This window comes from Callithrix jacchus, chromosome 18, assembly GCF_049354715.1.
Source record: "Callithrix jacchus isolate 240 chromosome 18, calJac240_pri, whole genome shotgun sequence".
Classification (NCBI taxonomy): domain Eukaryota; kingdom Metazoa; phylum Chordata; class Mammalia; order Primates; family Cebidae; genus Callithrix; species Callithrix jacchus.
The window spans coordinates 10,849,162-10,876,185 of record NC_133519.1 but is presented as its reverse complement, the minus strand read 5'-3'; the positions used below and the strand labels follow the sequence as shown (position 1 = coordinate 10,876,185).

At 49.6% G+C, this 27,024-nt stretch overlaps 2 protein-coding genes across 21 annotated transcripts in view; one reads left to right on the top strand and one right to left on the bottom strand.

The window, feature by feature from the left end:
- Nucleotides 1-4,516: 4,516 nt before the first annotated feature.
- Nucleotides 4,517-14,344, top strand: CERS2 (ceramide synthase 2). Of its 3 annotated transcripts, none has more exons than XM_002759894.4 (11): nt 4,517-4,575; nt 10,277-10,450; nt 10,846-10,963; nt 11,154-11,272; nt 11,478-11,535; nt 11,934-11,984; nt 12,158-12,250; nt 12,435-12,563; nt 12,773-12,879; nt 13,013-13,166; nt 13,326-14,344. In XM_002759894.4, exons 2-11 carry the CDS (start codon nt 10,278-10,280, stop codon nt 13,464-13,466), a joined length of 1,143 nt encoding a protein of 380 aa, XP_002759940.1. In that variant the 5' UTR covers nt 4,517-4,575; nt 10,277; the 3' UTR covers nt 13,467-14,344. The 3 variants fall into 3 exon arrangements, with proteins under 3 accessions (XP_002759940.1, XP_035135596.1, XP_035135597.1); XM_035279705.3 differs by having other exon boundaries at nt 10,235-10,450; XM_035279706.3 differs by lacking the exon at nt 4,517-4,575 and adding an exon at nt 4,724-4,864.
- Nucleotides 14,345-14,855: 511 nt separating this feature from the next.
- SETDB1 (SET domain bifurcated histone lysine methyltransferase 1) overlaps nt 14,856-27,024 on the bottom strand; it is a 37,755-nt gene continuing 25,586 nt past the window's right edge. For 13 of the 18 annotated variants that reach the window (XM_054247389.2, XM_017966248.3, XM_054247393.2 and 10 more), the window contains exons 15-22: nt 21,021-21,190; nt 19,057-19,685; nt 18,097-18,125; nt 17,514-17,646; nt 17,097-17,262; nt 16,194-16,405; nt 15,541-15,629; nt 14,856-15,348 (exon numbers count right to left, since the gene is read on the bottom strand). In XM_054247389.2, coding sequence (XP_054103364.1) covers nt 15,231-15,348; nt 15,541-15,629; nt 16,194-16,405; nt 17,097-17,262; nt 17,514-17,646; nt 18,097-18,125; nt 19,057-19,685; nt 21,021-21,190 — 1,546 coding nt within the window. In that variant the 3' untranslated portion in view covers nt 14,856-15,230. Of the gene's footprint in view, nt 15,349-15,540; nt 15,630-16,193; nt 16,406-17,096; nt 17,263-17,513; nt 17,647-18,096; nt 18,126-19,056; nt 19,686-21,020; nt 21,191-21,404; nt 22,425-27,024 lie in introns of those variants that run through there. The other 5 variants (XR_013529353.1, XR_013529352.1, XR_013529351.1 and 2 more) reach the window with 2 other exon arrangements.

Here is a 27,024-nt window from a genome sequence, read left to right as displayed (position 1 = left end):
TTTTCTTCATGCCTCGATGTGGGCGAAGCGGATTTGGGCTCCCTTTTAGTGGAATATAGCGGAAAGGCAGCCACATACAGTGCCTCCACTGTTCTCCCAGGTCCACCTCTTCAGACCCCAAGTCTTACATTGCTTTCATTTTTTTTTTTTTTTTGAGACGGAGTTTCGCTCTTGTTACCCAGGCTGGAGTGCAATGGTGCGATCTCGGCTCACCGCAACCTCTGCCTCCTGGGTTCAGGCAATTCTCCTGCCTCAGCCTCCTGAGTAGCTGGGATTACAGGCACACGCCACCAAGCCCAGCTAATTTTTTGTATTTTTAGTAGAGATGGGGTTTCACCATGTTGACCAGGATGGTCTCAATCTCTTGACCTCGTGATCCACCCGCCTTGGTGCTTTCATTTTTAAATGTATTTGTTTAGTTATCTATTGAGACCGAGTCTCACTCTGTCGCCCAGGCTGGAGTGCAGTGGTGTGATCTCTGCTCACTGTGACCTCTGCCTCCCAGGTTCAAGTGATTCTCCTGCCTCAGCCTCCCGAGCAGCCGGGATTACAGGCACGTGCCACCACACCCAGCTAATTTTTTTTTTTTTTTTTTTTTGTATTTTTAGTAGAGACGGGGTTTCACCATGTTGACCGGGATGGTCTCGATCTCTTGACCTCGTGATCCACCTGCCTTGGCCTCCCAAGGCACTGGGATTACAGGCATGAGTCATCGTGCCCGGTCCCTACATTGCTTTTCTGCAACTACTTTCCATTGCCTGATTTCAGAATACATAGAAACTCCTCTTGGCTATTTTACCTCTGTTTAGGAAATGTTTCCTCCCTGCAACTCCTGGCCCCTGAATCTCTCTTAGGCACTAGCCAGGATCTGCTTCTTAGCCAAATAGGCTTCAGTGTTAACAGTCCCACCTGATCTGAAAAACCAACCTTCCACATTTGGGCTCCATGTATGTTTGCTCATCACAAAGCCTGCTCAGATATCTACACTCTGGGCTGAAAGCCTGGAGATGGGCTGTCCTCTCCTTAGGACACCTCAGCAGCCCATACAGAGGAAGTGAGTCACTGCAAGGCAGGCAGTACTTGGGGCACTGTGGGTGTGGCCATGACAGCCTGGGTGTTGGGGGATGGGTTGGAAGGGTGGCGATCACAGTCTCCAGTCCAGCCAGGGCAAGTGGTGTGTGTGCTCCCCAAGCATGTTGACAGGGCTGGTGGCATCATCCCAGTGCTGGCTGAGGCCCAGTTTCCCCATCTCCAACCACCTTCTCCTTTGTCTCCTGGGGGAGGAGTATACCCTCTTATCTTTATTTCTCAGGCCCCTGTTATCCGACTTCAGCCCCAGAACTTCCCCTCACCACTACTATCTTAAAAAAAAAAAATTAGCCAGTCTTCAGTCCTCCTGAGGAAGCATTTAAAGAGTTTGGTGGGAACTGCAGGAAGGCCTGGCACCTAGGAAAACCACCCAAGAAAGGAATTCAGAACTAAAAGCAGGAAGATGAGTAGGATGGAGATATGGAGAGTGTTAGAGAGAGACCCAAAGGTGAGCTGGGGCCCAAAGAGGAGCCCCTGAACTGTGCTGGAAAAAAGGTGTGTAGGGGTGTAGCAGATAAGGACTCTGGGGAGGGCACTGAAGAAAGGAAGAGGGAACTTTGGTATTAGAAGGCTGAGGGAGGAGAGTTACAAAGGGGTAGAAAGAGACAATTGAGCTTTGAGTTGGCTCACACCTGTAATCTCAGCACTTTGGGAGGCCAAGGCGGGCAGATTGCCTGAGCTTAGGAGTTTGAGACCAGCCTGGGCAACACGGTGAAACACTGTCTTTACTAAAAAATTAGCCCAGTGTGGTAGTGTGTGCCTGTAGACCCAGCTACTCGGGAGGCTGAGGCAGGAGAATTGCTTGATCCCAGGAGGCAGAGGTTGCAGTGAGCTGAGATCGTCCCACTGCACTCAGCCTGGGCGAGACTGGAGACTCCGTCTCAAAATAAAAACAAAACAAAATCAAGAAAGGCTAAGTCAGGCAGATCACTTGAGCTCAGGAGTTCACGATGAGCCTGAGCAACATGGTGAAATCTTGTGTCTCTACCAGAAATACAAAAATGAGCCAGGTGTGGTGGCACCGACTGTGGTCACTGCTACTTGGGAGGTGAGGTGGGAGGATTGCTTGAGCCCAGAAGGTCGAGGCTGCAGTGAGAGTGAGACCCAGTCTCCGAAAGAAAAAAAAGAAAGACAAGACAGAAGATATGCCAATAAGGAAAGGAGGAGAAAACATGGCTGGAGGGGTTGCTGGAAATTGGGAAATCAGTCAAGGGAAAAGCCTGGAGAGGCCCTGGGAGCTGGTTAGGGACCACCACTCTCTTTGCTCCCATGCTGTGTCTGGGTTGCAGGTCCCCAAGAAAAGAGCAGCTGAACTAACAGGTGAGTTGGTCAGTCTCTGCCTCCTCACCCTCCAGAAAGATCCTGAGGTGAGGGATGAGCCCCCCAGCCGGATTAGTGGGGGTCACACTCCCTACAGGACTTTACCAGGTAAACCGAGCTACTGTCAGAGGCTCTCTCTGATTGCGGCAGCATAAAAAAGGCAACACTTTCTCAAGGTAAGAAATTTGATGAAAGTACCTCTCCACGGAGTAAGCCGCAGCTCTCCCTGTATGTGAGTCCTCAAATACATCTTAGTTAACATTCGTTCACGTTAAGAGTTAAGGCCAGCTTTCTAGGAAAAACATGTTACATCTTCCTGAAACATTAATTTTACCACACTTTTCAAGGGGAAAACACTTAAAAAAAAATTTAAAAGATAGAGTCTCGTTACGCTTATTTTTATTTTATTTTATTTTTTGTTTTTGTCTTTTTGTTTTTTTCCTTTTTGTGGAGAACGGGGTCTCGCTATATTGCCCAGGCAGGTCTCGAACTCCTGGGCTCAAGCTATCCTCCCGCCTCTGCCTCCCTAAGAGCTGGGATTACAGGCGTGAGCCACAGCGCCCGGCGATAGAGTCTCCTTATGTTGACCGCCCTGGTCTTAAACTCCTGACCTCAAGTGATCTGCCCACCTCTGCCTCCCAAAGTGCTGGGATGGCAGGAGTGAGCAACTGCGCCCGGCTGGAAAACACTTTTTTTTTTTTTAGACAGTCTTGCTCTGTTGTCCAGGATGGAGTGCAATGGCGCAATCTTGGCTCACTGCAACCTCCACCTCCCAGGTTTAAGCAATTCTCCTGCCTCAGCTTCCCAAGTAGCTGGGATTACCCCTGGTTATTTTTTGTATTTTTAGTAGTGACCTGGTTTCACTATGTTGGTCAGGCTGGTCTTGAACTCGGACCTCAGGTGATCCGCCCGCCTCGGCCTCCCAAAGTGTTAGGATTACAGGCGTGAGTCACCGCGACCGGCTGGAAAACACTTTTTTTTTTTTTTTTTTTGAGACGGAGTTTCGCTCTTGTTACCCAGGCTGGAGTGCAATGGCGCGATCTCGGCTCACCGCAACCTCCGCCTCCTGGGTTCAGGCAATTCTCCTGCCTCAGCCTCCCGAGTAGCTGGGATTACAGGCACGCGCCACCATGCCCAGCTAATTTTTTGTATTTTTAGTAGAGACGGGGTTTCACCGCGTTGACCAGGATGGTTTCGATCTTTTGACCTCGTGATCCACCCGCCTTGGCCTCCCAAAGTGCTGGGATTACAGGCGTGAGCCACCGCGCCCGGTCTGGGAAACACTTTTTAACACGAAATCGAATACGGATAAAAGTGGTTTTGGAAAATCCAAATACTTTTTACAAAACAAAAGTTGGGTGGCTCTTTCAGACAGGGCCGTCGGGTGTGCGCAAGTTTGGGTTTGCTCTTCCCGGCTACGGGGTAGGTTCAGTAGCACCTGGGTGGAAAGGCCGCGGCTTTCACGGCGGGATAGGCGAGGGTCACCCGAGGGGTCGCAGGCTTTGACTGGGTCTAGAGGGTCGGCTGCTTCGGTCAGCCCAGGGAGAGGTTTTCAGCTTCGGCGCGAGGCACTTGGACTGGACCCTTGGGCTGCGCCCTCTCCGCCGGCGCCCCGTGGGGCTGGAGGTGGAATGTGCCACCGCGGGGGCCGCACCGCAGTTGGGGGTGGCAGGGGTGGGGGGCAAGGGCGCCGCCGCTCGGGTGCCTGGACCCCGCGGCATCCGGTGCGTCAGTGTCGGTCCCGGTGGGCGACCTCCCACCCCGAAGTGGCCGGAGGAGCCCAGACCCGCCTCCCCCCGTCGGGGGCTTCTCCCGAGCACGGTGGGCGCGGCTGCGGGCCAGGGAGCGGAGGGCTGGGGTCCCGACGCCCGCGCGGGGGGAAGGGGCAGCCGCAGCGCAGAGGCCGCCCCGCCCTCCCCTCCCGTCCACGCCCAGGCTCCCGGCCCCGGAGCTGCTCGAGGCCTTTCTCTCCCGGCTGGGCTGGGCTCGGGCTCAGCTCTACTGGGCTCGGCGGGCGGAGGAGGGAGGGCGGCGCGGGCGGGCGGGCGGAAGGGGGAGGAGAGGCGCGGGGAGCAAGGCCGAAGGGCCTCGGAGCAGCCACCCGGGCAGACGGTGCACACGGAGCACAGGGAGCAGCGGCCCCGGCCCCGCCAGCGCTGCCGCCAAGTGAGTCAGGGCCCCGCCCGGCGCCGGAGCCCCACGCGGGGTCGGAAGGGACCGCGGAAAAGTTGGGAGCCCCGGGGTCCGCTTGGTCGCGGGGCCGCGGAGGGGCCGGGCTGGGAGGGCCGCGGGGCCGGGGGCGCGCGGCGCTGGCAGGGGGCGCTGCGGGCGCTCATGGCGGCGGCCGGGGAGGGCGGGCGCTGCGCCTCCGGGGAGCGGCCGGGGCCGGCGGGCCTGGCGCCGCGGTGTCCTCTGGAGCGCCGCCCCGAGCCCGAGACGCCCTCCCGGGCAACAGGTAGGGCGGGAGGTGGGGGCGCGGGGGCTGTGGGCGATCGGGCCGAGCCGCGGCGCCCCTTTGTTGGGGAGTGGAGGACTGTCGGCGCAAGAGCCTCCACCCCGGCAGCGGCCCGCGGGGTTGCCCCGGCCTGGACGCGTCCCATGGCTCGGGGGCCCTGCTCCGTTTTCTTCCTACCGGCCCACCTCGCAGGCGAGGTCAAAGCTTCCATGTGCTTAACGGGAAACAGGAAGGAGCGGCCCGCAGCGCCTGCCCCTGCCGGGTAGCGCTAAGGCTCCCATACCGTTATGAGGTGTGAGTGGCTGCAAGGGAGCTCCCGGTGGAACTGGCTTTCTGGGCCGTAGCTTGTTAACTACCAGAGGCCCGTGGCGAGTGGGTTGACTGCAGGTGTGGAGCGTTCATCTCTGGCCTGCACTGGGAGTCCCTCCCTCCCTAAGCCTGGCTCCTGCCATCAAAACCTGATTTCAGTCACCTGAGTTGCCAGGCCCAGGTTCAGGGGCTTCTGAGGATCGTGACGAATGCACTGAACCACTTTTCCCGGATAATTGAGTCTGGGAAGGCCTCCAGCAGGCAGTCACCCCCATATCTGTGCTGGGGCAGGGGTGGGTGGGGGTTGCTGCCCCATACCGGAGTTAGGGTGACTGCACCTGGGTGTGACTGGCTGCGCTTGTAAAGGGGCTCCTAAGGGTAAGGACTTGTCTGCAGCCCTGTCCCCGAGGACCTGGCCCTGACCATACCGTGATCTAAACAGTCTCTGTTCCAGAGAGAGATCCTTTTCTCCCGTGGTCCCCCACTCCCCTCATTGTGGCCTCTGGCCAGATTTTCCCCGGGGGAGGAAGGGCCTCCTCTTTCTCCTGTCACTGGCCACGGGCTGGCGGATGCTTCACTGTGTCCTTCAGCACCGCCCCAGCTGCTTCTCACACCTGCCTGTCTCTGCCCCTGGGACCATGGTCTCATGCACTGTTCGGGTCTGTGGAGGCCTCTGATGGGACTTTACAGACAAGCTGTCGGCCAGATGAGGCTGCGGACCACTGTTCTTACTGCCTCTCACCCACCTCTTTTTTACAATCTGGCTTATTTTGAGGCCCATCCTGCAGCCTCTTGGCTGCATCCATGCTTGTAGACCTCTAGTTCTAGTTCATGACCTGCTGTTGCCTGAAAAGAAAGTTTTCTTTCTTTTTTTTTTGAGACGGAGTTTCGCTCTTGTTACCCAGGCTGGAGTGCAATGGTGCGATCTCGGCTCACCGCAACCTCTGCCTCCTGGGTTCAGGCAATTCTCCTGCCTCAGCCTCCTGAGTAGCTGGGATTACAGGCACGCGCCACCGTGCCCAGCTAATTTTTTGTATTTTTAGTAGAGTTGGGGTTTGACCATGTTGACCAGGATGGTCTCGATCTCTTGACCTCGGGATCCACCCGCCTCGGCCTCCCAAAGTGCTGGGATTACAGGCGTGAGCCACCGCGCCCGGCTGAAAAGAAAGTTTTCAACAAGGAAGACTATTCAGGTCTTCTTCAGTGCAAGTGGGGAGCTGGTGGGACCTTTGTCACTCTCTTCTCCCTTGTCAATAACCCTTTTCTATTGTCCTCCGTTATTCCTGCAGACTGAGAGCCAGTCAGAGTGACCACATGACGTCTGCGAATTCCTTCCTCTCAGCCCCAAACTTCTGCCCTCTCAGCCCTTTGGATCTGCAAACTTCTTTGGGGATCCTCTGCTCTATTCATCCACCTAGAGGGGTCTTATAGGGGTGTCAGTCAGAGTCAGGGCAAAGGTTGGGGCTGGGCAGAGTCCTGCTCAAGTTCCTGGTAATACAATGCCAGAGAAGTCCCTGCTCTTCTGGCCCCTCTCCAGCCTGTGGCTCAAAGTGGCTTCTGTGCCTTCAAGGTAGGTGGGAGAGAGAAGGTAGGCAGACAGACAGATACCATGTCTCTTCATGTGTATGGAGAAGTGAATTCTTGGTGGAAAAGCGTTTGTAGATGTGATTTTCTCCACAAGAAATCAAGGCCGTAACTGGCCTGAAGGCCCAGGGGACCTGGGAAAACAGGGTTGTCTCCCTGCCCTGTGCACGCATCACCTTTTCTTGCCCCAGCCTCTTGTCTATGGGATCTTGCCTGGATCTGTGTGCTGATGCCAGGAGGCTGCCCCAGCACTGCCTCGGGGAGCCGAGGGTTCTGTGGGGATGTGTAAGTGAGTCCAGCCGGGCTGCAGCTGTTTTCCTCTCCCATCCTGTTGAATCAGAGGTCCTGCCCTGCAGAATCTGGGGCCTCCCTGCTGGTTGGGGGTAGTGCCTCTCTACTAATGGAGGAACAGGACCAACAGGGAGGGCTGTGCTCCTGGGAAGCCTGCAGCCTTGGTCTAAGAGCACCCATTAGTCTGCATTTCCCCGTCTTCCACTCTCTCCGCTTGGAGCGGAAGAGGACAGGCTCTGTCTCCTCCTGGGGAGTGAGAAGTTGCACTGCCCAGGTGTCTGACCATTCTCTGGCCCCTACTTTGCCTGTCCCCCACCCCCCTCCCCAGCTCCTCACCTGCTTTGCAGGCATGAGACATTCCTGGACCCCAGGAGTCCAGCAAGGGCTCTACCCTCCCTCTGGGACTCCAGCCTGCCACCGAACTAGAGAAACATCCCTGCCAGTTTTCACTGACCTGGCTGGGGATGGGACTCAGAGTCTAGGACTGCCTTTGGCTTTACATTTCCCTGGAGGAGAAGTTGGGCTCCAAGAGCTGGCAGTCAGGGGACTCACTTTCAATCTGGCTGAGCAAAAAAGTGGGAAGAGGGGGCCATGTGCAAACACATGGAGGTGTTGCGTATTGTCCCTTCTCTGCGCAGTTTCTACCCTTGTCCCTTCTCTATTCAATTTTCTACAGCTTTTCTCTAGGAAAAAAAGTGTGTGTGTTTGTTTGTGTGTGTGTGGGGGAAGTTCCACTGTGGACAATTACATTTAATTTTGTTCAGTTCAGAAGGCTTCCATCTCTTTAATTAAATATTTATTCTGGCTGAGGTGGAGGGGGCAGGGGCAGTGCCTGGAATGTGTGTGTGTGATTGGGGGGAGGAGGAGGGGAGAAGGTGGAGCTGAAGCTCCCTTACTGGCAGTGCTGACCTCTGATTTCATTTGAGAGATCAGTGACCAGGAGTGGGGACAAGGGGGTAAAGTCCTTGAGCTGGAATACTGACCCGTGACAGGCTGAGGGATTTCGCAAGGGCTTCTGTGGCGGGTGGGGATGGAGCGGGGGCTGTCAGAGCAGCAGCAGGACCAGCCCAGCCCAGCCCAGCTGTGGTCTGAGGGCTCCTCTTCAGTCAGTGGCACCAACTGGTCTCTAGGTCACTGTGGATAACAATCTCCCCACTCTCTTTTCTTACCATTTGGAAGGGAACCACCTTCCTTCTGTCTCAGCTTTCACTGTGTGGGCCAGCCTGAATCCCACTGCCTCACCTCCTTCCCAGGAGGAGAATGAGGACCAGGGAGCCTGGAAAAGACTGTCCTGGTCCTCCTGGTGCTGCTGCTTGCTGAGTCCCAGGACTGCCAGGTGTTGTGCTGGACCCAGCATCTCTGGCTCTTCCGGGCCATCTTGCCATTCCTCTCAGCTCCAAGCAGCTGCTCTTGCCTCTTGAGCTACACGCAGACCATTCCCTCCCTCCCTCAGGGTATCTGAGCAGTCACTCCCACCATGTTCCTTCCTCTTTTGGTGGGGGAGGAGGTGTACATAGCAGCTCTTTCCTAGACTCAGGGGGTATGGGTCTTCCCCTGCAGTGTTGTATTTTCTGGATGAGCGTTTGGTTATATGAAATAGCTCTGGCCACGCACAGGGGCTCACGCCTGTAATCCCAGCACTTTGGGAGGCCGAGGCTGGCAGACTGCTTGAGCCCAGGAGTTCACGACCAGCCTGGGCAACATGGCAAAACCCTGTCTCTACCAAAGAAAACAAATTCTAAAATCAGCCAGATGTGGTGCGTGCGCCTGTAGTCCCAGCCGCTTGGGAGGTTGAGGCGGGAGGGGAGGATGGCTTGAGCCTGGGAGGTGGAGGTTGCAGTGAGCCGTGATTGTATCACTGCACCCCAGCTCGGGTGACAGAGGAAGACCCTGTCTCAAAAGAAATTAATAGCTTTTAATTCCACCAGATGTACAGTCCTTGAGTCTTTGCAGCCCTACCTTCACTTTTGTTTCTAAAACATCTTGGCCGGGCACGGTGGCTCACGCCTGTAATCCTAGCACTTTTGGAGGCCGAGGAGGGTGGATCACAAGGTCAAGAGATCGAGACCATCCTGGCCAACATGGTGAACCCCGTCTCTACTAACAATACAAAAAAATTAGCTGAGTGTGGTGGTGCACACCTGTAATCCCAGCTACTCGGAGGCTGAGGCAGGAGAATTGCTTGAACCTGGGAGGCGGAGGTTGCAGTGAGCCGAGGTCGTGCCACTGCATTCCAGCCTGGCGCCTGGTGATGGAGTGAGACTGTCTCAAAAACAAAACAAAAAAAATCTTCTATATAGAGTCCTTCTGCCTTATATATAAGGTCTAGATGGCTTGGCGTGGAGTGTCAACCCTGTGGGTGGTAGTTTGATGTCCAGTGATTGTTTTGGAGCTCAGCATCATTTGGGGACATAATTTTGCTTTCTATTGGCTTGCCTTTTCTTTTTTTTAAAAAAAAAGTCTTACTGTCACCCAGGATGGAGTGCAGTGGCAAGATCAATCCACCACTCACTGCAATCTCTGCCTCCTAGGCTCAAGTGATCCTCCCACCTCAGCCTCCCGACTAGCTGGGATTACAGGCATGAGCCACCACACCCAGCTAATTTTTGAGATGGGGTTTCACCATGTTGCCCAGGCTGGTCTCAAACTCCTGAGCTCAAATGATCCCAAAGCGCTGGGATTACAGGCGTGAGCCACCGCCCAGCCTACCCTGGTCTCTTAATTTTTCTTTAGGGACCTGATACTCAGATGGGTCAAAGGGAAGAAGGTTTTGCCTCAGCCCTACAATATTTTGGGGCAACCCTTGGAAGCTTTCTGGCCTCCAGGCTCGAGGAAGTGGCCAGAGTCGGGGGGATAAGCGGGGACTTTACTCAGATCTTTGGCTACAGCTTCTTGGGCCAGGTCCTGCCTGTCAGGTTGAGAGAGCAAAATGACAAGAAGATCCCCAAGATTCTTCCCCCCCGAAATCAGAGGTTGTAAAGGCCCCAAGATTCTTAATTCTAGGGGATCACATCCATAGGTTACTGTAGACAGTCAACGCTAAAACTGGAAAGCCACCATATTACAGATGAGGAAACTGATTTGTCCAAGGCTGCAATGGCCAAGATGGGGCTCTCCCTAGAGTTCCAGTCTCTGCCCCTTGGATATGCCCTGAAAACTTTGATTTGTCTATCTCTTCCCCCATAGCTGCTCCCTCTTGATGCCCTCCACTTTTCCCGCCTCACTCAGGATGCTCCAGACCTTGTATGATTACTTCTGGTGGGAACGTCTGTGGCTGCCCGTGAACTTGACCTGGGCTGATCTAGAAGACCGAGATGGACGTGTCTATGCCAAAGCCTCAGACCTCTATATCACGCTGCCCCTGGCCTTGCTCTTCCTCATCATTCGATACTTCTTTGAGCTGTAAGCATTGCAGCCTACCCTCATGTCTTCCCCAGTTGCCTGTTGTAGTTTCTTGGACTTCCAAGTTTGTTTCTTGCTGTTTAGTTAGCCCTAGACCCTGTGTTCTGGCTACTCAGGTTCCTGCCCACTGTGCACCCCCTCCCTGAAGGCACCATTGTCTTCCTGAAGGCTCAGCACCCCCAGGCCCTTTCCATCAATGGTTATTTGTTCTTACCCTCCACCCGCCTGGCCACTAGTGAACACAGGCAGCTTTGTCAGCTATGGGCAGCCCTGGAGGCTAGAGAAAGGGAGTTGCCAGGAAGCTGGGGAAACTGAGGCCAGGGATAAAGTTGCCTTAGCTTGCAGCTCTTTCCCTTCCCAGCAAGCTAGATATCTTACTCATACGCCTTCCCCAGGTATGTGGCTACACCACTGGCTGCCCTCTTGAACATAAAGGAGAAAACTCGGCTTCGGGCACCTCCCAATGCCATCTTAGAACATTTCTACCTGACCAGTGGCAAGCAGCCCAAGCAGGTACGAGCTGTATGCTGCTCTGGCTCTTGGAATCACTGAGTTTGGTGGGGAGGGGAAAGGGTTTGAATGTTCCCTCTGGTGGCTGAAGAGATGGGGAAGCGGTGGTGCTGACTGAAGTTGTTACTGGGAGAGGCTGGGGTACTGCTGAGTGCTGAAGGTAAACATAACAACGGGCTTCTTCACTGCCCAGGCGGAGGTAGAGCTTTTGTCCCGGCAGAGCGGGCTCTCTGGCCGCCAGGTGGAGCGTTGGTTCCGCCGCCGCCGCAACCAGGACCGGCCCAGTCTCCTCAAGAAGTTCCGAGAAGCCAGGTGGGGGAAGCTGGGGCAGGAGAAGCTGGGTGGCAAGGAAGATGTGATGTGTCTTGCTGGGAGGGGCAGGCAGTGGCTGTATGCAGGGAGATGTGAGGAGGTGAATTCAGTTATTAATGGTATCCTGTGAGGGTATCTGCAGGTATGTGGGGGCTGCCAGGGGACTGTGCTGTCCTCTGACCTAGCCATTTCTGCTTCCTGTTAGCTGGAGATTCACATTTTACCTGATTGCCTTCATTGCCGGCATGGCCGTCATTGTGGATGTGAGTGGGGATTACTGGGGTGGGGAGTAGGCTCTCTGGCAAGGTTGGGTGAGGCCATGGAATTTGGATTCCTTTTTTTTGAGATGGAGTCTCACTCTATACCTGAAGCTGGAGAACAGTGGCACGATCTTGGCTCACTGCAACCTCTGCCTCCCAGGTTCAAGTGATTCTTCTGCTTCAACCTCCCTAGTAGCTGGGATTACAGGCACACACCACCATGCTGGCTAATTTTTGCAACTTTAGTAGAGATGGGGTTTCACCATATTGGCCAGGCTGGTCTTGAACTCCTGACCTCGTGATCCACCCGCTTTGGCCTCCCAAAGTGCTGGGATTACAGGTGTGAGCCACTGCGACCAGCTGGGTTCCTCCTCTTTTAACTTCTCACCATCTCTCTGCAGAAACCCTGGTTCTATGACATGAAGAAAGTTTGGGAGGGATATCCCATACAGGTATGAGTCCTGGTTGCTCATATGGGGGTAAGACACACCCCAGTGAAGAGATGGTTTTTGGAATCCATGGCAGAGGGATTAGAGTGATGGAACTAAGAACCTCAGGGGCGAGAGGGTTTGTGGAGTGGGACACCCTTGGGGCTGTTTGCTCTTACCTCTCTCTCCTCTCCCAGAGCACTATCCCCTCGCAGTATTGGTACTACATGATTGAACTTTCCTTCTACTGGTCCCTGCTCTTCAGCATTGCCTCTGATGTCAAGCGGAAGGTGGGTGAAGGGGTTGTACAGTTAAGCCTAAGAGCCAAAATGAGGCCTCGGGATGACACCCTCTGACTTCTGGGAACTCTGGACGGAGCTGCTGGGATATGGGAAACTAAAGGCAAGGGGAAGGAAGACATAGTGAGAGCTGGGGAAGAAGAAAAAGTCCCTGGGGCCTGCATCATCTCTGCAGGATTTCAAGGAGCAGATCATCCACCATGTGGCCACCATCATCCTCATCAGCTTTTCCTGGTTTGCCAATTACATCCGAGCTGGGACTCTCATCATGGCGCTGCATGACTCTTCTGATTACCTGCTAGAGGTTAGGCTTCCTCAACTCCAGAGACCCTGGTGCAGGTTCTTTGGTCCCTCTGGTTTTCTTTGGGAGGGAGGTGGTGGGTGGGGATTTGGAGGGTGACAATCCTGGGACCAAGGAGGAGGGCAGAGCCAGTGCTCCTGACTGGGGTGTACATAGGAATGTACTTGAGGGAGTCGGGAGCCCAGGGTGACGGGTGGGGGCTCTCTGCGCAGTCGGCCAAGATGTTTAACTATGCGGGATGGAAGAACACCTGCAACAACATCTTCATCGTCTTCGCCATTGTTTTCATCATCACCCGACTGGTCATCCTGCCTTTCTGGTGAGTAGACAGCCAGGCTACACTCCTGTTCTGAAGGAATCGGGAGCCTTGCCTTTCTCCCTTCCTTTATCTCCCTGGTGTCTTACCCGCTCTTGCCCATGTTTACAATTCTCTCTCGCTTTTGAATCCTCAGGATCCTGCACTGTACCCTGGTGTACCCACTGGAGCTCTATCCTGCCTTCTTTGGCTATTACTTCTTCAACTGCATGATGGGAGTTTTACAGCTGCTGCATATCTTCTGGGCCTACCTCATTTTGCGCATGGCCCACAAGTTCATAACTGGAAAGGTGAAGGCTCTGTTCCCATTGTGTAGGCCTTACTATTAAAAAAAAAAAAAAACTAGTGTGGGGCCCTGGGTATAACAGGAACAAGCCACCCTCAGAGAGAAGCAGTCCTTAGGGGTTTGAGGATCTCATGTAATAACCCTTCTTGTCCCTTTTCCACAGCTGGTAGAAGATGAACGCAGTGACCGGGAAGAAACAGAGAGCTCAGAGGGGGAGGAGGCTGCAGTCGGGGGAGGAGCAAAGAGCCGGCCCCTAGCCAATGGCCACCCTGTCCTCAGTAACAACCATCGTAAGAATGACTGAACCATTATTCCAGCTGCCTCCCAGATTAATGCATAAAGCCAAGGAACTATCCCCACTCCCCACTATAGGGTCACTTTAAGCTCTGGGGAAAAAGGAGAAAGCGAGGAGGGTTCTCCACATCCTCCCTCCTTGTCACCCAGTTGCCTTTAAACCAAATTCTAACCAGTCTATCCCTAGGTAGGGGGAGGCTGGTTATATTCTTTCTTAGAGGGGGATGGCTGAATTTTCCTCTCTATCCTCCAAGTCATCCTTTCGACTGCTTTTGAGGTCCTCCCTCAGCTCTCGGGGGTAGGGGTTACAACTCACATTCCTTATTCTGAGAATCTGGCCCTAGCTGTTTGCCTTTGACTCCCTGACCTCCAGAGCCAGGGTTGTGCCTTACTGTCCCATCTGTGGGCCTCATTCTGCCAAAGCTGGACCAAGGCTTACCTTTCTAAGCTCCCTAACTCGGGCCAGAAACCAAAGCTGAGCTGACTTTTTTTTCCCTCTATGACACAAATGAATTGAGGGTGTAGGAGGGTGCACATGACCCTTACCCTACCTCTGCCAAAAAGTGGGGGTTCTACTGGGGACTGCTTGGATGATCGTTCTTTGTGCTACTTCTTTCAGCTGTCCCTGTAGCCACAGGTTCAAGATTTCACTGCCTCCTCCTTTCTCTGGCCTCTTCCCCTTCCCTCTTCTCTTCAGCTAGGCTAGCTGGTTTGGAGTAGAATGGCAACTAATTCTAATTTTTATTTATTAAATATTTGGTTTTGGTTTTTAAAGCCAGAATTACAGCTAGCACCTAGCATTTCAGCAGAGGGACCATTTTAGACCAAAATGTACTGTTAATAGGTTTTTTTTTAATTAAAAGATTAAATAAAAAAGATTAAATAAAACACGGCAACAAGTGTCAGACTATTAGGAATTGAGAAGGGGGATCAACTAAATAAACGAAAATAGTCTTTCTTATGCCTTCCTTGCAGTTATGTAACTTTAAAAAAAATTTCACATACATGTAATCCCAGCACTTTGGGGCGGGGGGGCAAGGAGGGTAGATCAATTGAGGTCAGGAGTTTGAGGCCAGCCTGGCCAACACGGTGAAACCGTGTCTCTATAAAAATACAAAAATTAGCTGAGTGATGTGGTGGGCGCCTGTAGCCCCAGCTACTTGGGAGGCTGAGGTAGAATTATTTGAACTCAGGAGGTGGAGGCTACAGTGAGCCAAGATAGTGCCACTGCACTCCAGCCTGGGCAACAGAGCAAGAACTCCATCTAAAAAAATTCCCATGGAAAAAGCAAAGGTGGACAGGTAGATTAATGACAGCAGCCCTCAGGGGAGAACAGGGGTAGTATCTCACTGAAAGGTCCAGAATTGGGAATATCGGGCTGAGAGAGAGAAAAACGAAATCACAATCTTAAATTTTATCATACTGTTAAAAGATTTTCAAGAAATAATATAAACAAGATAGTAGATACACAGCCTCCATTCCAAGAATAAAGTCTGTCAGAAGCATGAACACTTGCACAAATGGATGGGAGGGATGTCAGGCCTGGGTTAGAGTGGTGATCTCTCCCCCACCCTTTAGGTCCTTTGGAGGTGGAGGAGGGATCTTGCCTGCTAGCACCACACTGGAAGGTATTATCTGGTCCAGAACCCCCATTTCTATCTACTAGGAGCTAGGGGGCATAGCTAGACCAGAGACTTCGGGTCAGGGTTCAACAAACAGGAAGACCCAGTTCCTGAGGAAAAGACAGTTCAAGGTTTGGGAAGAAGGCTGTCCTCTAAAGAAGACGTCCTCTGCATTCAATGGCCCCACAGCAACAGAGCAGCTCCTTGCCTTCCACACTGCCCACCTCGTAGTTGTAGTCCCAAGTAAGTTCTGTCCCGGCCCGGATTCTTCTGAAGAGAAAGAAAAGGATGGTGTGTGGCAAAGACAGCAGATAAACTTACTTTTTATCTGAATATCTGAAAGATATTCAGCACTTGGGGTTACTGAATATGTAGGTGGAGTTGGATTGTGAATGGAGGAGGGGCCCTTAGAACTTCAGTGGTCCTTGCCCCTCCCAGTCATCCCCTTTCCTGACTCCTTACTTGCTGGCAAAGAAGGCCACCCAGGGGAAGCGAAGATCATGCGTATCCACGAAGACATTCTGGACAAACAGGTTGGGGCTGCAGCTGTGCTGTAGGTTTAAGGACAGGATTAAAAAAAAAAAGGGAAACTGAATCTGGCTTTGCAGGCTGAGAGCTGGAAGAAGAATGATGCCATCTGGCTGGGAGCGGTGGCTCACACCTGTAATCCCAGCACTTTGGGAGGCCGAGGTGGGCGGATCACGAGGTCAGGAGTTCAAGACCAGCCTGGCCAACATGGTGAAACCCCGTTTCTACTAAAAAATACAAAAATTAGCTGGGCATGGTGGCTAATGCCTGTAGTCTCAGCTACTTGGGAGGCTAAGGTAGGAGAACTGCTTGAACCAGGGCCCAGGAGGCGGAAGTTGCAGTGAGCCGAGATCACATCACTGTACTCCAACCTGGGTTACAGAGCGAGACTCCACCTCAAAAAAAAAAAAAAAAAAAATACCATTTGACCCTCCCCATTATAACAGATGCTTTGAAAGAAAGCTACCTCTTTAAGATCCTTTGAGATCGAGTTTATAACAATAAAAGGTGGGCTTATAGAGTATGTTAAAAGAAATTTGAGGAACATGGGCTAATCCAGCATCTAGAGGTGGGGAGTGGGGTCTCACGTTGAGGTAGCGTCCCAGATTGCCTTCCAGCTTGGCATCAATGATGTAGCAGGACTCCTCGCCATCGTAGAATTGGCGTGTGTTCTTACGAACAGGTGCACTCTCCCCCTTGTCCACAGAAGCCATGTTGGTTGATTTAATTGCAATCCCATGGGTTGATTTAAGAGCAAAGCCTCGGGTGGATTTTACTGCCACTTGACGCTTCATTGGACCTGGAAGGGAGGAAGAATGGGGTCAGGACCCATCCCAACTCATGAATGGACATTCTACCCCTATTTCTCTCCCAACATGGCAGCTGAGAAACACCAGCAAGCTGGAACTTGGACAAAGATCCTAAGTGGCTGTTCTTTTCAAACAGAATTAGATCTGCTAGATAAAGGAGCTAAGGGAAAAGAGTAGCAAACTGGAAAGGAGAGGATGTGTCAAACAACATTAATAGTTGAGCATGGAGTCAGAAAGCCCTCCCAGAGATGCTGTCATTCTTAAGATCTAATTTTTTCCCCCTACTTCTTTAGCTGCCTTAAAAAATGCTCTATCTCAACTTTCTTTTTTTATTTTATTATTTTTTTGAGACGGAGTTACGCTCTTGTTACCCAGGCTGGAGTGCAATGGCGCGATCTCAGCTCACCGCAACCTCCGCCTCCTGGGTTCAAGCAATTCTCCTGCCTCAGCCTCCCGAGTAGCTGGGATTACAGGCACGTGCCACCATGCCCAGCTAATTTTTGTATTTTTTAGTAGAGACGGGGTTTCACCATGTTGACCAGAATGGTCTCGATCTCTTTACCTCGTGATCCACCCGCCTTGGCCTCCCAAAGTGCTGGGATTATAGGCGTGAGCCACCATGCCCAGCCCCCAACTTTCTTACTATTTCTTCCCACCACTCCCCAAATTTTTCCAGGCTACCAGTCATGTTCTTCTTGTCCTCAAAGTCATCCCCTTCAGAGCCAGAGGAGATGGTCTGGATATCATCACTGTCAACCGCCGTAGCTGAAGTCTGACCAGCAGTGGGCTTTCGGCTGGTCCCACTTTCCCCCTCACTTTCTGTGCTGCTGGACAGTGTCAGGACATCCTGGGGAAGCAGGAGGGTAAGAAGCAGGAAGAGAAGTAAATGGGAAGGACCCCTTCAAGTCTTTGCTGTTACCCATGTTTTAGCAGGAAGGGGCAGTGGCAAGAGGAAGATTAGATGCTGGATGAAAGGAAGTAAGGCAGGAAGTCAAGGCTAAAGAAGCAGAAGACCTAACAGTAATTATAGTGAAGGACTTGATGAGGTGAGAATGCCCCATGTTCCTTTATTAGACTAAGCTTCAGAAGGTCACTCACATCAGGGTTGGACTGAGCAGAAGCCAGGAGTCGTCGGCTTTGATGCATACTAGTCTTACTAGGTGGGCGGCGAAGTCCTTCAGGTTTCACGGGAGAAGGATTGTAACCATAATTTCGAGAGCTTTCAGTAACTCTGATGGGAGGGGAAGGAATGAGAGGCCAACAGGTTACTGGCTGTTTCTTAGGCTTCTAAACTAGGTTTGAGAGAAGGCAGATTTGGAGACAGGTCAGAAAGCCAGGCACTGGGCTGGGCATGGTGGCTCATGCCTGTAACCCCAGCACTTTGGGAGGCTGAGGATCCCCTTTGGGAGCATTGCTTGAGCCCAGGGGTTCGAGACCAGTCTGGGAAACATGGTGAAACCCAGTCTCTACAAAAAAAAAAAAACAAAAAAAAAACATAAAAACTAGCCAGGCCTGGTAATTATATGCCTGTAGTCCTAGCTACTCGGGAGGTGGAGGTGGGCGATCTCTTGAGCCTGGGAGAGGGAGGCTGCAGTGAGCTGAGATTGCACCACTGCATTCCAGCCTGGGTAACAAAGCAAGACTCTGTCTCAAAAAAAAAAAAAAAAAAAAAAGCACTTACACTGACATCTTGTTTCGGTCGTCAGGGTCCTGGAAAAGAACAAGTGAAGGGTTAAATGCTTTCACAGCCTAAGAGAGCAAAACCAATAACTAGACTTCAAATGACTACCAATGATAACATCAGCCAGTGACAGGTAAAGTGGGGCAGGTAAACCACTCTGCAACTTGACAGCAATCCGCACTACACTCCCTGGCTGGAGCCTTTAAGCCTTTCCAGTGATGGGGCTTAATGCTCACAGAAAACACCATGAGCAAGACTACACCAACCAGGGACAGTTTCCCATCTGTAACATGGAAAGCAACATCATCATCAAAAAGGAACTTAAAATCAATTCTTGTTTCTCTGCTTTAGCAGAAGCAAACAGTGATGTGAATAACTTGAAACAGTATTTAACATTTAAAAAAATCACTTACAAATCCTTCATTTTGGAATTAATCAGATACTCATCCATGCTCTACCACCAGGCAAGTGGATTTAAAATAACTTTTCTTTTTTTGAGACAGGGTCTCGTTCTGTCGCCCAGGCTGGAGTGTAATGGTGTGATCTCACCTTACTGCAATCTCCGCCCTCCCCAGGTTCAAGCGATTCTTCTGCCTTGGCCTCCCAAGTAGCTGGGATTACACACACGTGCCACCACGCCTGGCTAATTTTGTATTTTTAGTAGAGACAGGGTTTCACCATGTTGACCAGGCTGGTCTCAAACTCCTGACCTCAAGTGATCCACTAGCCTCAGCCTCCCAAAGTGCTGGGATAACAGGTGTGAGCCACTGTGCCTACCCAATAATTTGGTTCTTTAAACAAACATTAGGAATGTGCTAGTTAGCGGGAGAGATAATGAGGCGGCCACAGAAATATCCATCAAGTAGAATAATCTACATGCAAAGACTCATGGTGAGATTGCATTGTTACTGCACCAGAGCTAAAAGCCAGTGCTCTCAAAAGTTTTCTGCCCCTGCTTACCTCTTTCTTGGCCTGCTTGATGTCGCCCTCATCCTTGATGCCCAGTCCTGAGGTGGAGGCCTTCTCAGCCTCCATTCGGCTTCCCCCAGCCCGGCCGTCCCCACCTTCATTGGTCTTGAAGGATGAATGGCTATCAGAGTCAGCAAAACCACCTTCACTGACACTATTGCAGCTCAACCATGAGGCCACCTTGTTCTTGGGTGTCTCTTCAGAGGAAGGTGGATTACAGCCACCTATAGGGATTGAGGGAGGAACAGGAATATGTGGGGGTCCAAGATCTGGGGGGCGGGAGTCCTTGGAAACTGTCTCAGAGAGTCCGTTCTCTTTCTGGCCCCGGGTCTGCCTCCGGGTAGCATAGCTCCGCCATACTGAACTGGTGCTGAAGTCCTCATCCTTACAGAAGTTATCATCTGAGCTATCGTCGTTAGACTCTTCAGGGTCCTCTGTACCGCTGTTGCCATCTTCCTGGTCCTTCAAGTCTACACCACTGCTGTCAGAGGAACAGGGGGCATCACTCTCATATCCTTCTTTGAAGTTCTCCACACTCTCGATATGATCCAGATTTGCAAAGTACTCATCACCCATTTCCAGACCCTCTTTGTCTGCAAAGTCATCTGTCAGGATTTTGCCTGAGAATGAAGAGAATTAAAGGCCTTCTAGGGTTATGGAAACCTATTAGTGTTCTTTTTTTTTTTAAGATGGAGTCTTGCTCTGTCACCCAGGCTGGAGTACAGTGGCATGATCTCGGCTCACTGCAACCTCCCCCTCCCGCAAGCAATTGCCTGCTTCAGCCCCCTGAGTAGCTGGTGTCACAGGTGTGTGCTGCCGTGCCTGGCTAATTTTTTTTGTATTTTTAGTAGACATAGGGTTTCACCATGTTGGCTAGGTTGGTCTCGAACTCCTGACCTCAGGTGTTCTGCCCGCCTCAGCCTCCCATAGTGTTGGGATTGCAGGCGTGAGCCACCGTGCCCAGCCATGGGGACCTATTAGAAGAAGGGTCATTCCATCAATACTCACTCTACCAGCATACAGAGTCAAAAAGCCTTCATTAGTCTTGAAGGATGAATGGCTATCAGTCAGCAAAACCACCTTCATGGTTGAGCTGCAATAGTGTCAGTGAAGGTGGTTTTGCTGACTCTGATAGCCATTCATCCTTCAAGACTAATGAAGGCTTTTTGACTCTGTATGCTGGTAGAGTGAGTATTGATGGAATGACCCTTCTTCTAATAGGTCCCCATGGCCGGCCTCTCGTTTCTTTTTGTTTTTGAGAGGGAGTTTCACTTTTATTGCCCAGGCTGGACTGCAGTGGCATGATCGTGGCTCAACTGCAATGTCTGCCTCTAGCCTCCCAAGTACCTGGGTGGGATTACAGGCACCCACCAATGTTGTCTGGCTAATTTTTATATTTTTAGTAGAGACGGGTTTCACCATGTTGGCCAGGCTGGTCTTGAACTCCTGACCTCAGGTGATCCACCCACCTTGGCCTTCCAAAGTGTTGGGATTACAGGGGTGAGATGCCACACCCAGCCCAATGTTTCTTTTTGATAATAGCTCCCTTTGTATCTTAACTATGAAAGTATGGAGAAGCTTACTGTTGTTTTAAATCTTGCCCTTTCTATCTTTCCATTTCTTCCTCAAGAGAGTACTCGGCTGTGCTAAGATCTCTGGATGGAGTGATGTGGGAGAAAATAATACACTCGACTGTACAATCATGTCTGTCCTCTGAAACATCACCATGTCCAAAATTTCATCCCTTTTCATTCTCTTCATTGTGAAACACTTGTGTCCCTCTCTGGTCTAGCTAGACAGGTACACCACTCATCATGTTCTCTGCAGAAGTCCCTGGCTGCCTCTTACTCCAGTTCACATGTCAAGCACCTTTCTTCTTACGTTGAATTTGTCTCTGGTTCAATTCCCTACCATGTCCCAATCTCATGTCCCAACCCTTATATTTTATCACCAACCTGCATAAATACAGACAAAAGAGCCCTTGGCAATGTCATCCAAGCAGCGGATACCCCAGCCCTTGTTCTGTGTCTTGAACAGCTGTAGCCGAACTTGCAGTCCATGTTGTACCAACCGGTTTGTGCACATGTTTGGGTCACAATTGCAGCGTTTGTTACACTCATATACTCTGGGAGGATGTTAGAATAAAATCAATCATGATATGATCACTAGAGCACAAGAGATCCATAAAACGTCTAATTCTTAAGCTATCATCATTTTTAATGTGTTGTGGATAAAGATTAAAAGTTAGGTTATGATCTAAGTGAGTGAATCTATTGAACTATCTATGCTCTTTGATTCATTTGGAAATATAGCCCAAGGAAAAAATTTAGAGGGCGAGAAAGATTCATAAAGATGTTTATAGCAATACAGCTTACAAAAGTGAATGCCAAAATGCCTAACACCTGGAGAAAAGCTAAGCAAACTATAATGGGAATACAGATTAGAGCCATTAAAATAAGCACTATATAGACCGTCAATTTGTAGAAATAGATGCACAAAATAAAGACGTGAGAAATTCCAGGTGAGATTTCTTACAGCAATAAATAAAAACATAAATACATAAATGAATAAATGTGAGGAAAACAGAAGCCAACAAAACAGATACTGAAAGGAAATAATGGGATAGGAGGAACTGTGACAAATGTTCATGGTAAAGTTGATCTTCATTCTTTCATTCAGTCAACATTTAATAAACACCGCTAACACTGGAAATATTAACAATGGAAAAGGTCATGTCAGGTGCAGTGGCTCATGTCTGTAATCCAAGGACTTTGGGAGGCCGAGGTAGGTGGATCACAAGGTTAGGAGATTGAGACCATCCTGGCTAACACTGTGAAACCACATCTACTAAAATTACAAAAAATTAGGCCGGGCAGAGTGGCTCACGCCTGTAATCCCAGCACTTTGGGAGGCCGAGGCAGGCGGATCCTGAGGTCAATAGCTCGAGACGACCCTGATCAACATGGTAAAACCCTGTCTCTACCAAAAATACAAAAATTAGCCAGGCATGGTGGTGTGTTCCTGTAATCCCAGCTATTAAGGCAGGAGAATCACTTGAATCCAGGAGGTGGAGGTTGCAGTGAGCCGAGATCACACCATTGCACTCCAGCCTGGGTGACAGAGCAAGATTCTATCTCAAAAAAAAAAAAAAAAAAAAAATTGTAATTTCTACCCTCAGGGAGCTCATATTTTATCTCATTTAAGAATTTGGGCTAGGCTCAGTGGCTCATGCCTATAATTCCAGCTACTTAGGAGGCTGAGGTGAGAGGATCACTTGAGCCCAGGAGTTCGAGGTTGCAGGGAGCTATGATCATACCATTGCACTCCAGCCTGAATGACAGAGCAAGATCACCCCATCTCTAAAAATGAAAAAAAAAAAAAAATTATTTTTGAACCATAAGTCAGAGGGATCTAGTACATACCAACAGTAAAGGAAAATAATAGTTATATTAAGAAAACGAATTGTTTCGGGTATCAATGTTTTTGCTGCATTTGCTTTGCTCAGTGTTAGAATTTTACTTATTTTCTTCATATGTAAAATCAATGGGATAAATTTACTTTTGCAGAGATGACAACAGCTTAGTTGTTCATGACTTTAGTCATATCCCTCCAGATAAAGATGCTCTGTAACTAGAGCAGCTTCTAGTTACTAAGCATGTGCTTTGTTTGGCATTGTGTGAATGCCTTATATATACATTTTTATATTCTATCCTTAAAGCAGCCCTAATACAGGTGGTGGTCTTTTTTCTTTTTGAAACAAGGTCTTGCTTTTTTGCCCAACTTCTGCCTCCTGGGTTTAAGTGATTTTCCTGCCTCAGCCTCCCGAGTAGCTGGGTTTACAGGTACATGCCACTATACCTGGCTAATTTTTATAATAGAGACAGGGTTTCATCATGTTGGCCAGGCTGGTCTCAAACTCCAGACCTCAGGTGATCCACCCACCTTGACCTCCTGAGCTCAACTGATCCTCCTGCCTCAGTCTCTTAAGTAGCTGGGACCACAGCTGCATGTCACCATGCCCAGCTAATTTAATTTTTTCTTTTTGTAGAGAGGAGGTCTCTCATCACATTGCCCAGGCAAGTCTGGAACTACTGGGCTCAAGCCATCCTCTCACTATGGCTTCCCAAAGTGCTGGAATTACAGGTGTGAGCCATCGTGTCTAGCTTTTCCTTTTCCTTTTTTTTTTTTTGAGATGGAGTCTTGTTCTGTTGCCCAGGCTGAAGTGCAGTGGTGCTATCTTGGCTCACTGCAACTTCCACCTCCCAGGTTGAAGTGATTCTGCTGCCTCAGCCTCCTGAGTAGCTGGGACTACAGGCGTGTGCCACCATGCCTGGCTAATTTTTTTTAGTAGAGGCGAGGTTTCACCATGTTGGCCAGGATGGTCCTCAAACTCCCATGATCTGCCTGCCTTGGCCTCCCAAAGTACTGGGATTATAGGCGTAAACTGCTGTGCCTAGCCTAAGGGGTTACTATGTGCCAGGCAATGGGTAAACTGGTGATACAATGGTGAGCAAGACAAAGAGCCTGCCCTCAAGAAGGAGCTTATAATGGAAAAGAGAGAAGAAAAACAAGTAAATGAAGTTGTCATAAATGCTATAAAGAACACAAACATGGTGCTCAATGAGAGAAATAAGGGAGTAAAATGACCTAGTTTTAAAGTGGTCAGGGAAGGTCTCTCTGAGGAGGTGAGTTTAAAGCTGAAAGCTCAAGGTCAAAGAAGATAGCCACACAAAGAAAAATGGAAAGATGCCAAGAGGAGGGCAGAGCATGTGCAAGTCTCCAGAGGCAGGATGGAAAACACTGGCTGAACTGGGTCCAGGAACTGAAAACATATCAGTGTGGCTGGAACAACTTTGGAGGGAGATAGGAAAGGGCCAGATAAGTACGGTATTTTATAACCTAGGGTTAGGGTTAGAATAAAATCCAAACATCAATGGAAAAATATTGCAGAATTTTAAGCAGGGGAGTGACTATTTGTGGTTTTTTGAAAATACTGTTATGAAACATCTAGAACATGTAAAAAAAGATTATCATGAACACTCATTATCAAATCTAAACACTATTAGATTCAAATTTTTGTTAATAATTAAAACATACATGATTAGCAATGCAACTAAACAACTGTCTATTCCTTTGTTTAGTTTTCCAATGTAATCAGCACAAATTCATCCTCTGATCTCCCCTGAAGGTATCCAGCACCTGAGGTTTTCTGTTAAAACAGTTTTCGGAAGAAGGTGCTCCTGCAGCATCTGACCCGCTCTTGCACTGGCTCTTCTCTATGCCTACCACAGCTGTCAGCCTGGAAGCCTCTTTCACTGCACTGTCATCTGCCTTCCACTTTCCTGGCTTCCCCTCTCACTTTTGCAAACATTTCCAGAAACTTTCTGAGAAGGGGAATGATGAAAAACACTGGGGTACTGCATGTCTTAAAAAATGTCTTTAGCCTACCTTAATACCTAATTGATAGTCTGCTCAAGTTTAAAATTCCAGGTTGGACATAATTTTCCCTTAGAATTCTGAATAGATGTCTCAATTGCTATCTAGCGTCTAGTGTTACTTTCAGGAAAGGCTGAAGTCATTTCAAGTCTATTTTTTTAACGTGTTCTATTTCTATTCTTTAGAAGCTTTTAGGAATTTTTCCCCTCAGTGTTCTGACATTTTATGATAATGTCTCTTAATGGGAATCTATCTTCATCCATTACGGTGAAACCTAATTGGCCCTTTCAATTCAGAAAAACAACCCCTTCAATTACGGGACACTTTCTGAATCATTTCACTGACGCTGTTAATTATCTAGTTCACATATTTATATATAACAATTTACCACGCTATAACCCACTTTTTTGTTGTCCTCCTCTTTTTTTAGAGACAAGCCTTATAATGGAACAAGCTTTTAGAGACAATCTATTTAGATTGTCTCTAAAAGAAGAGGAGGCTGCAGTGTAGTGGGGTGATCATAGCTCACTGCAGCCTTGAACTACTGGGCTCAAGTGATCTTTCTGCCTCAGCCTCTCAAGTAGCTGGGACTACAGGCATGCACCACCATGCCCTGCTAATTTTTAAAAAACACTTAAAAATTTTTTGTAATTATTTATTTGTTTTTTTTTGAGACAGAGTCTCACTCTGTTGCCCAGACTGGAGTGCAGTGGCACAATCTCGGCTCACTGCAACCTCTGCCTCTCGGGTTCAAGTGATTCTCCTGCTTCAGCCTCTTGAGTAGCTAGGATTATAGGCGTGTAAGATCATTCCTAACTGTTGTATTTTTAGTACAGATGGGGTTTTGCCATGTTGGCCAGGCTGGTCTTGATCTCCTGACCTCAGGTGATCCACCTACCTTGGCCTCTAGAACTGCTGGGATTACAGGTGTGAGCCACCGTGCCCGGCCAACAATTTTTTTTTTTCTTACTGAGATGGAGTTTCACTTTTCTTGCCCAGGCTAGAGTGCAATGGTGCAATCTCAGCTCACTGCAACTTCCACCTTCCAGGTTCAAGTGATTCTCCTGTCTCAGCCTCCCAAGTAGCTGAGATTCCAGGTGCTCGCCACCATGCCCGGCTAATTTTTGTATTTTTAGTAGAGATAGGTTTTCACCATGTTGGCCAAGCTGATCTCAAACTACTGACCTCAAGGGATCCACCCGCCTTAGCCTCCCAAACTGCTGGGATTACAGATGTGAGCCACTGCACCCAGCCCCAACAATTTTTTTTTAGACACAGGGTCTTGTTATGTTGCCCAGGCTGGTCTCAAACTCCTGGCCTCACATAATCCTTCAGCCTTACCCTCCTCAGTAGCTGTCCTCAGCCTCATGCTGGCTCCACCTCCTCTGCTCAGCTTTGGGGCGCCCAGGGCTTACTCCTGAACCACGTTCTCTATTATCAACATTGTTTCTAGGTGAACTCATTCAGGCTTTAAATATTATTCCTGTGCTGATGATTCCTAAATCTTTATGTCTAACCCTTATGCTTCTCTTCAGAAATCCCAGTGCCTTCCTGACATTTCTATTTAGATTGCCTGAAGGCATTTCAAACTTAACATGGCCGAAACAAAAACTGAATTTCACTCAGACCTACTACTCCTTTGGTCTTCCATCTCAGTAAAGGGCACCAACAACCACTTAGATTGCTCAAGCCAAAAACTTAGGAACTGTCCTTGATTCTGCTTCTTCCCCCCATTCCACAATGTGCCAAGTTCTATAACTCTACCTATTAATGCATCCCAAATCTATCCTTCTTACCTCTACTGCCACCTCCATTGTAGTGCAAGCCACAGACACGACCACCTCTCTCTCTGCTATACTCCTATAATAATCTCCTAATTGGTCTTCCAAATTCTACTTTTGCCATCTTAAGACTTATGCTCTACAAAAAAGCCAGAGTAATCTGAAAAAGGTAAGTCACATCACTTGGCTGCCTAAAATCCTCAAAGACCACCATGAATCTGATTCTAACTTTTCTTTTTTTTGAGACAGTCTCGCTCTTGTCACTCAGGCTGGAGTGCAGTAGTGCAATCTCGGCTCGCTGCAACCTCTGCTTCCTGGGTTCAAGCGATTCTCCTGACTCAGCCTCCTAAGTAGCTGGGATTACAGGCATGAGCCACTGTGCTGGCCTGATTCTAACTTTTCTCATTCTGGTTTACAAAGCCCTACATGATCAGTCTCTGCTTACTTCTCTCTGAACACATTTCACTTACAAGAGTAAATCACAATCTGTCAGGACATTCATATAGTTATGAAATTAAAATAGTCTTATTTTTGCAACAGAAAATTGCTATATACTATTCAATCATTCTATGTCTTCATTTCAAGGAAAGCCCAAGAAAGAAATGCATTTTGGAAGTCAGGAAATAAGATCTAATGAATAAAATGCCTCTTCTGGTATTTTATTTTTGGTTCTAATTTTTAGATTTCTGATGATTTCTATAAGCACAGAAAAACAAGACCATGCTCCTCAGTCTCTCTGAGG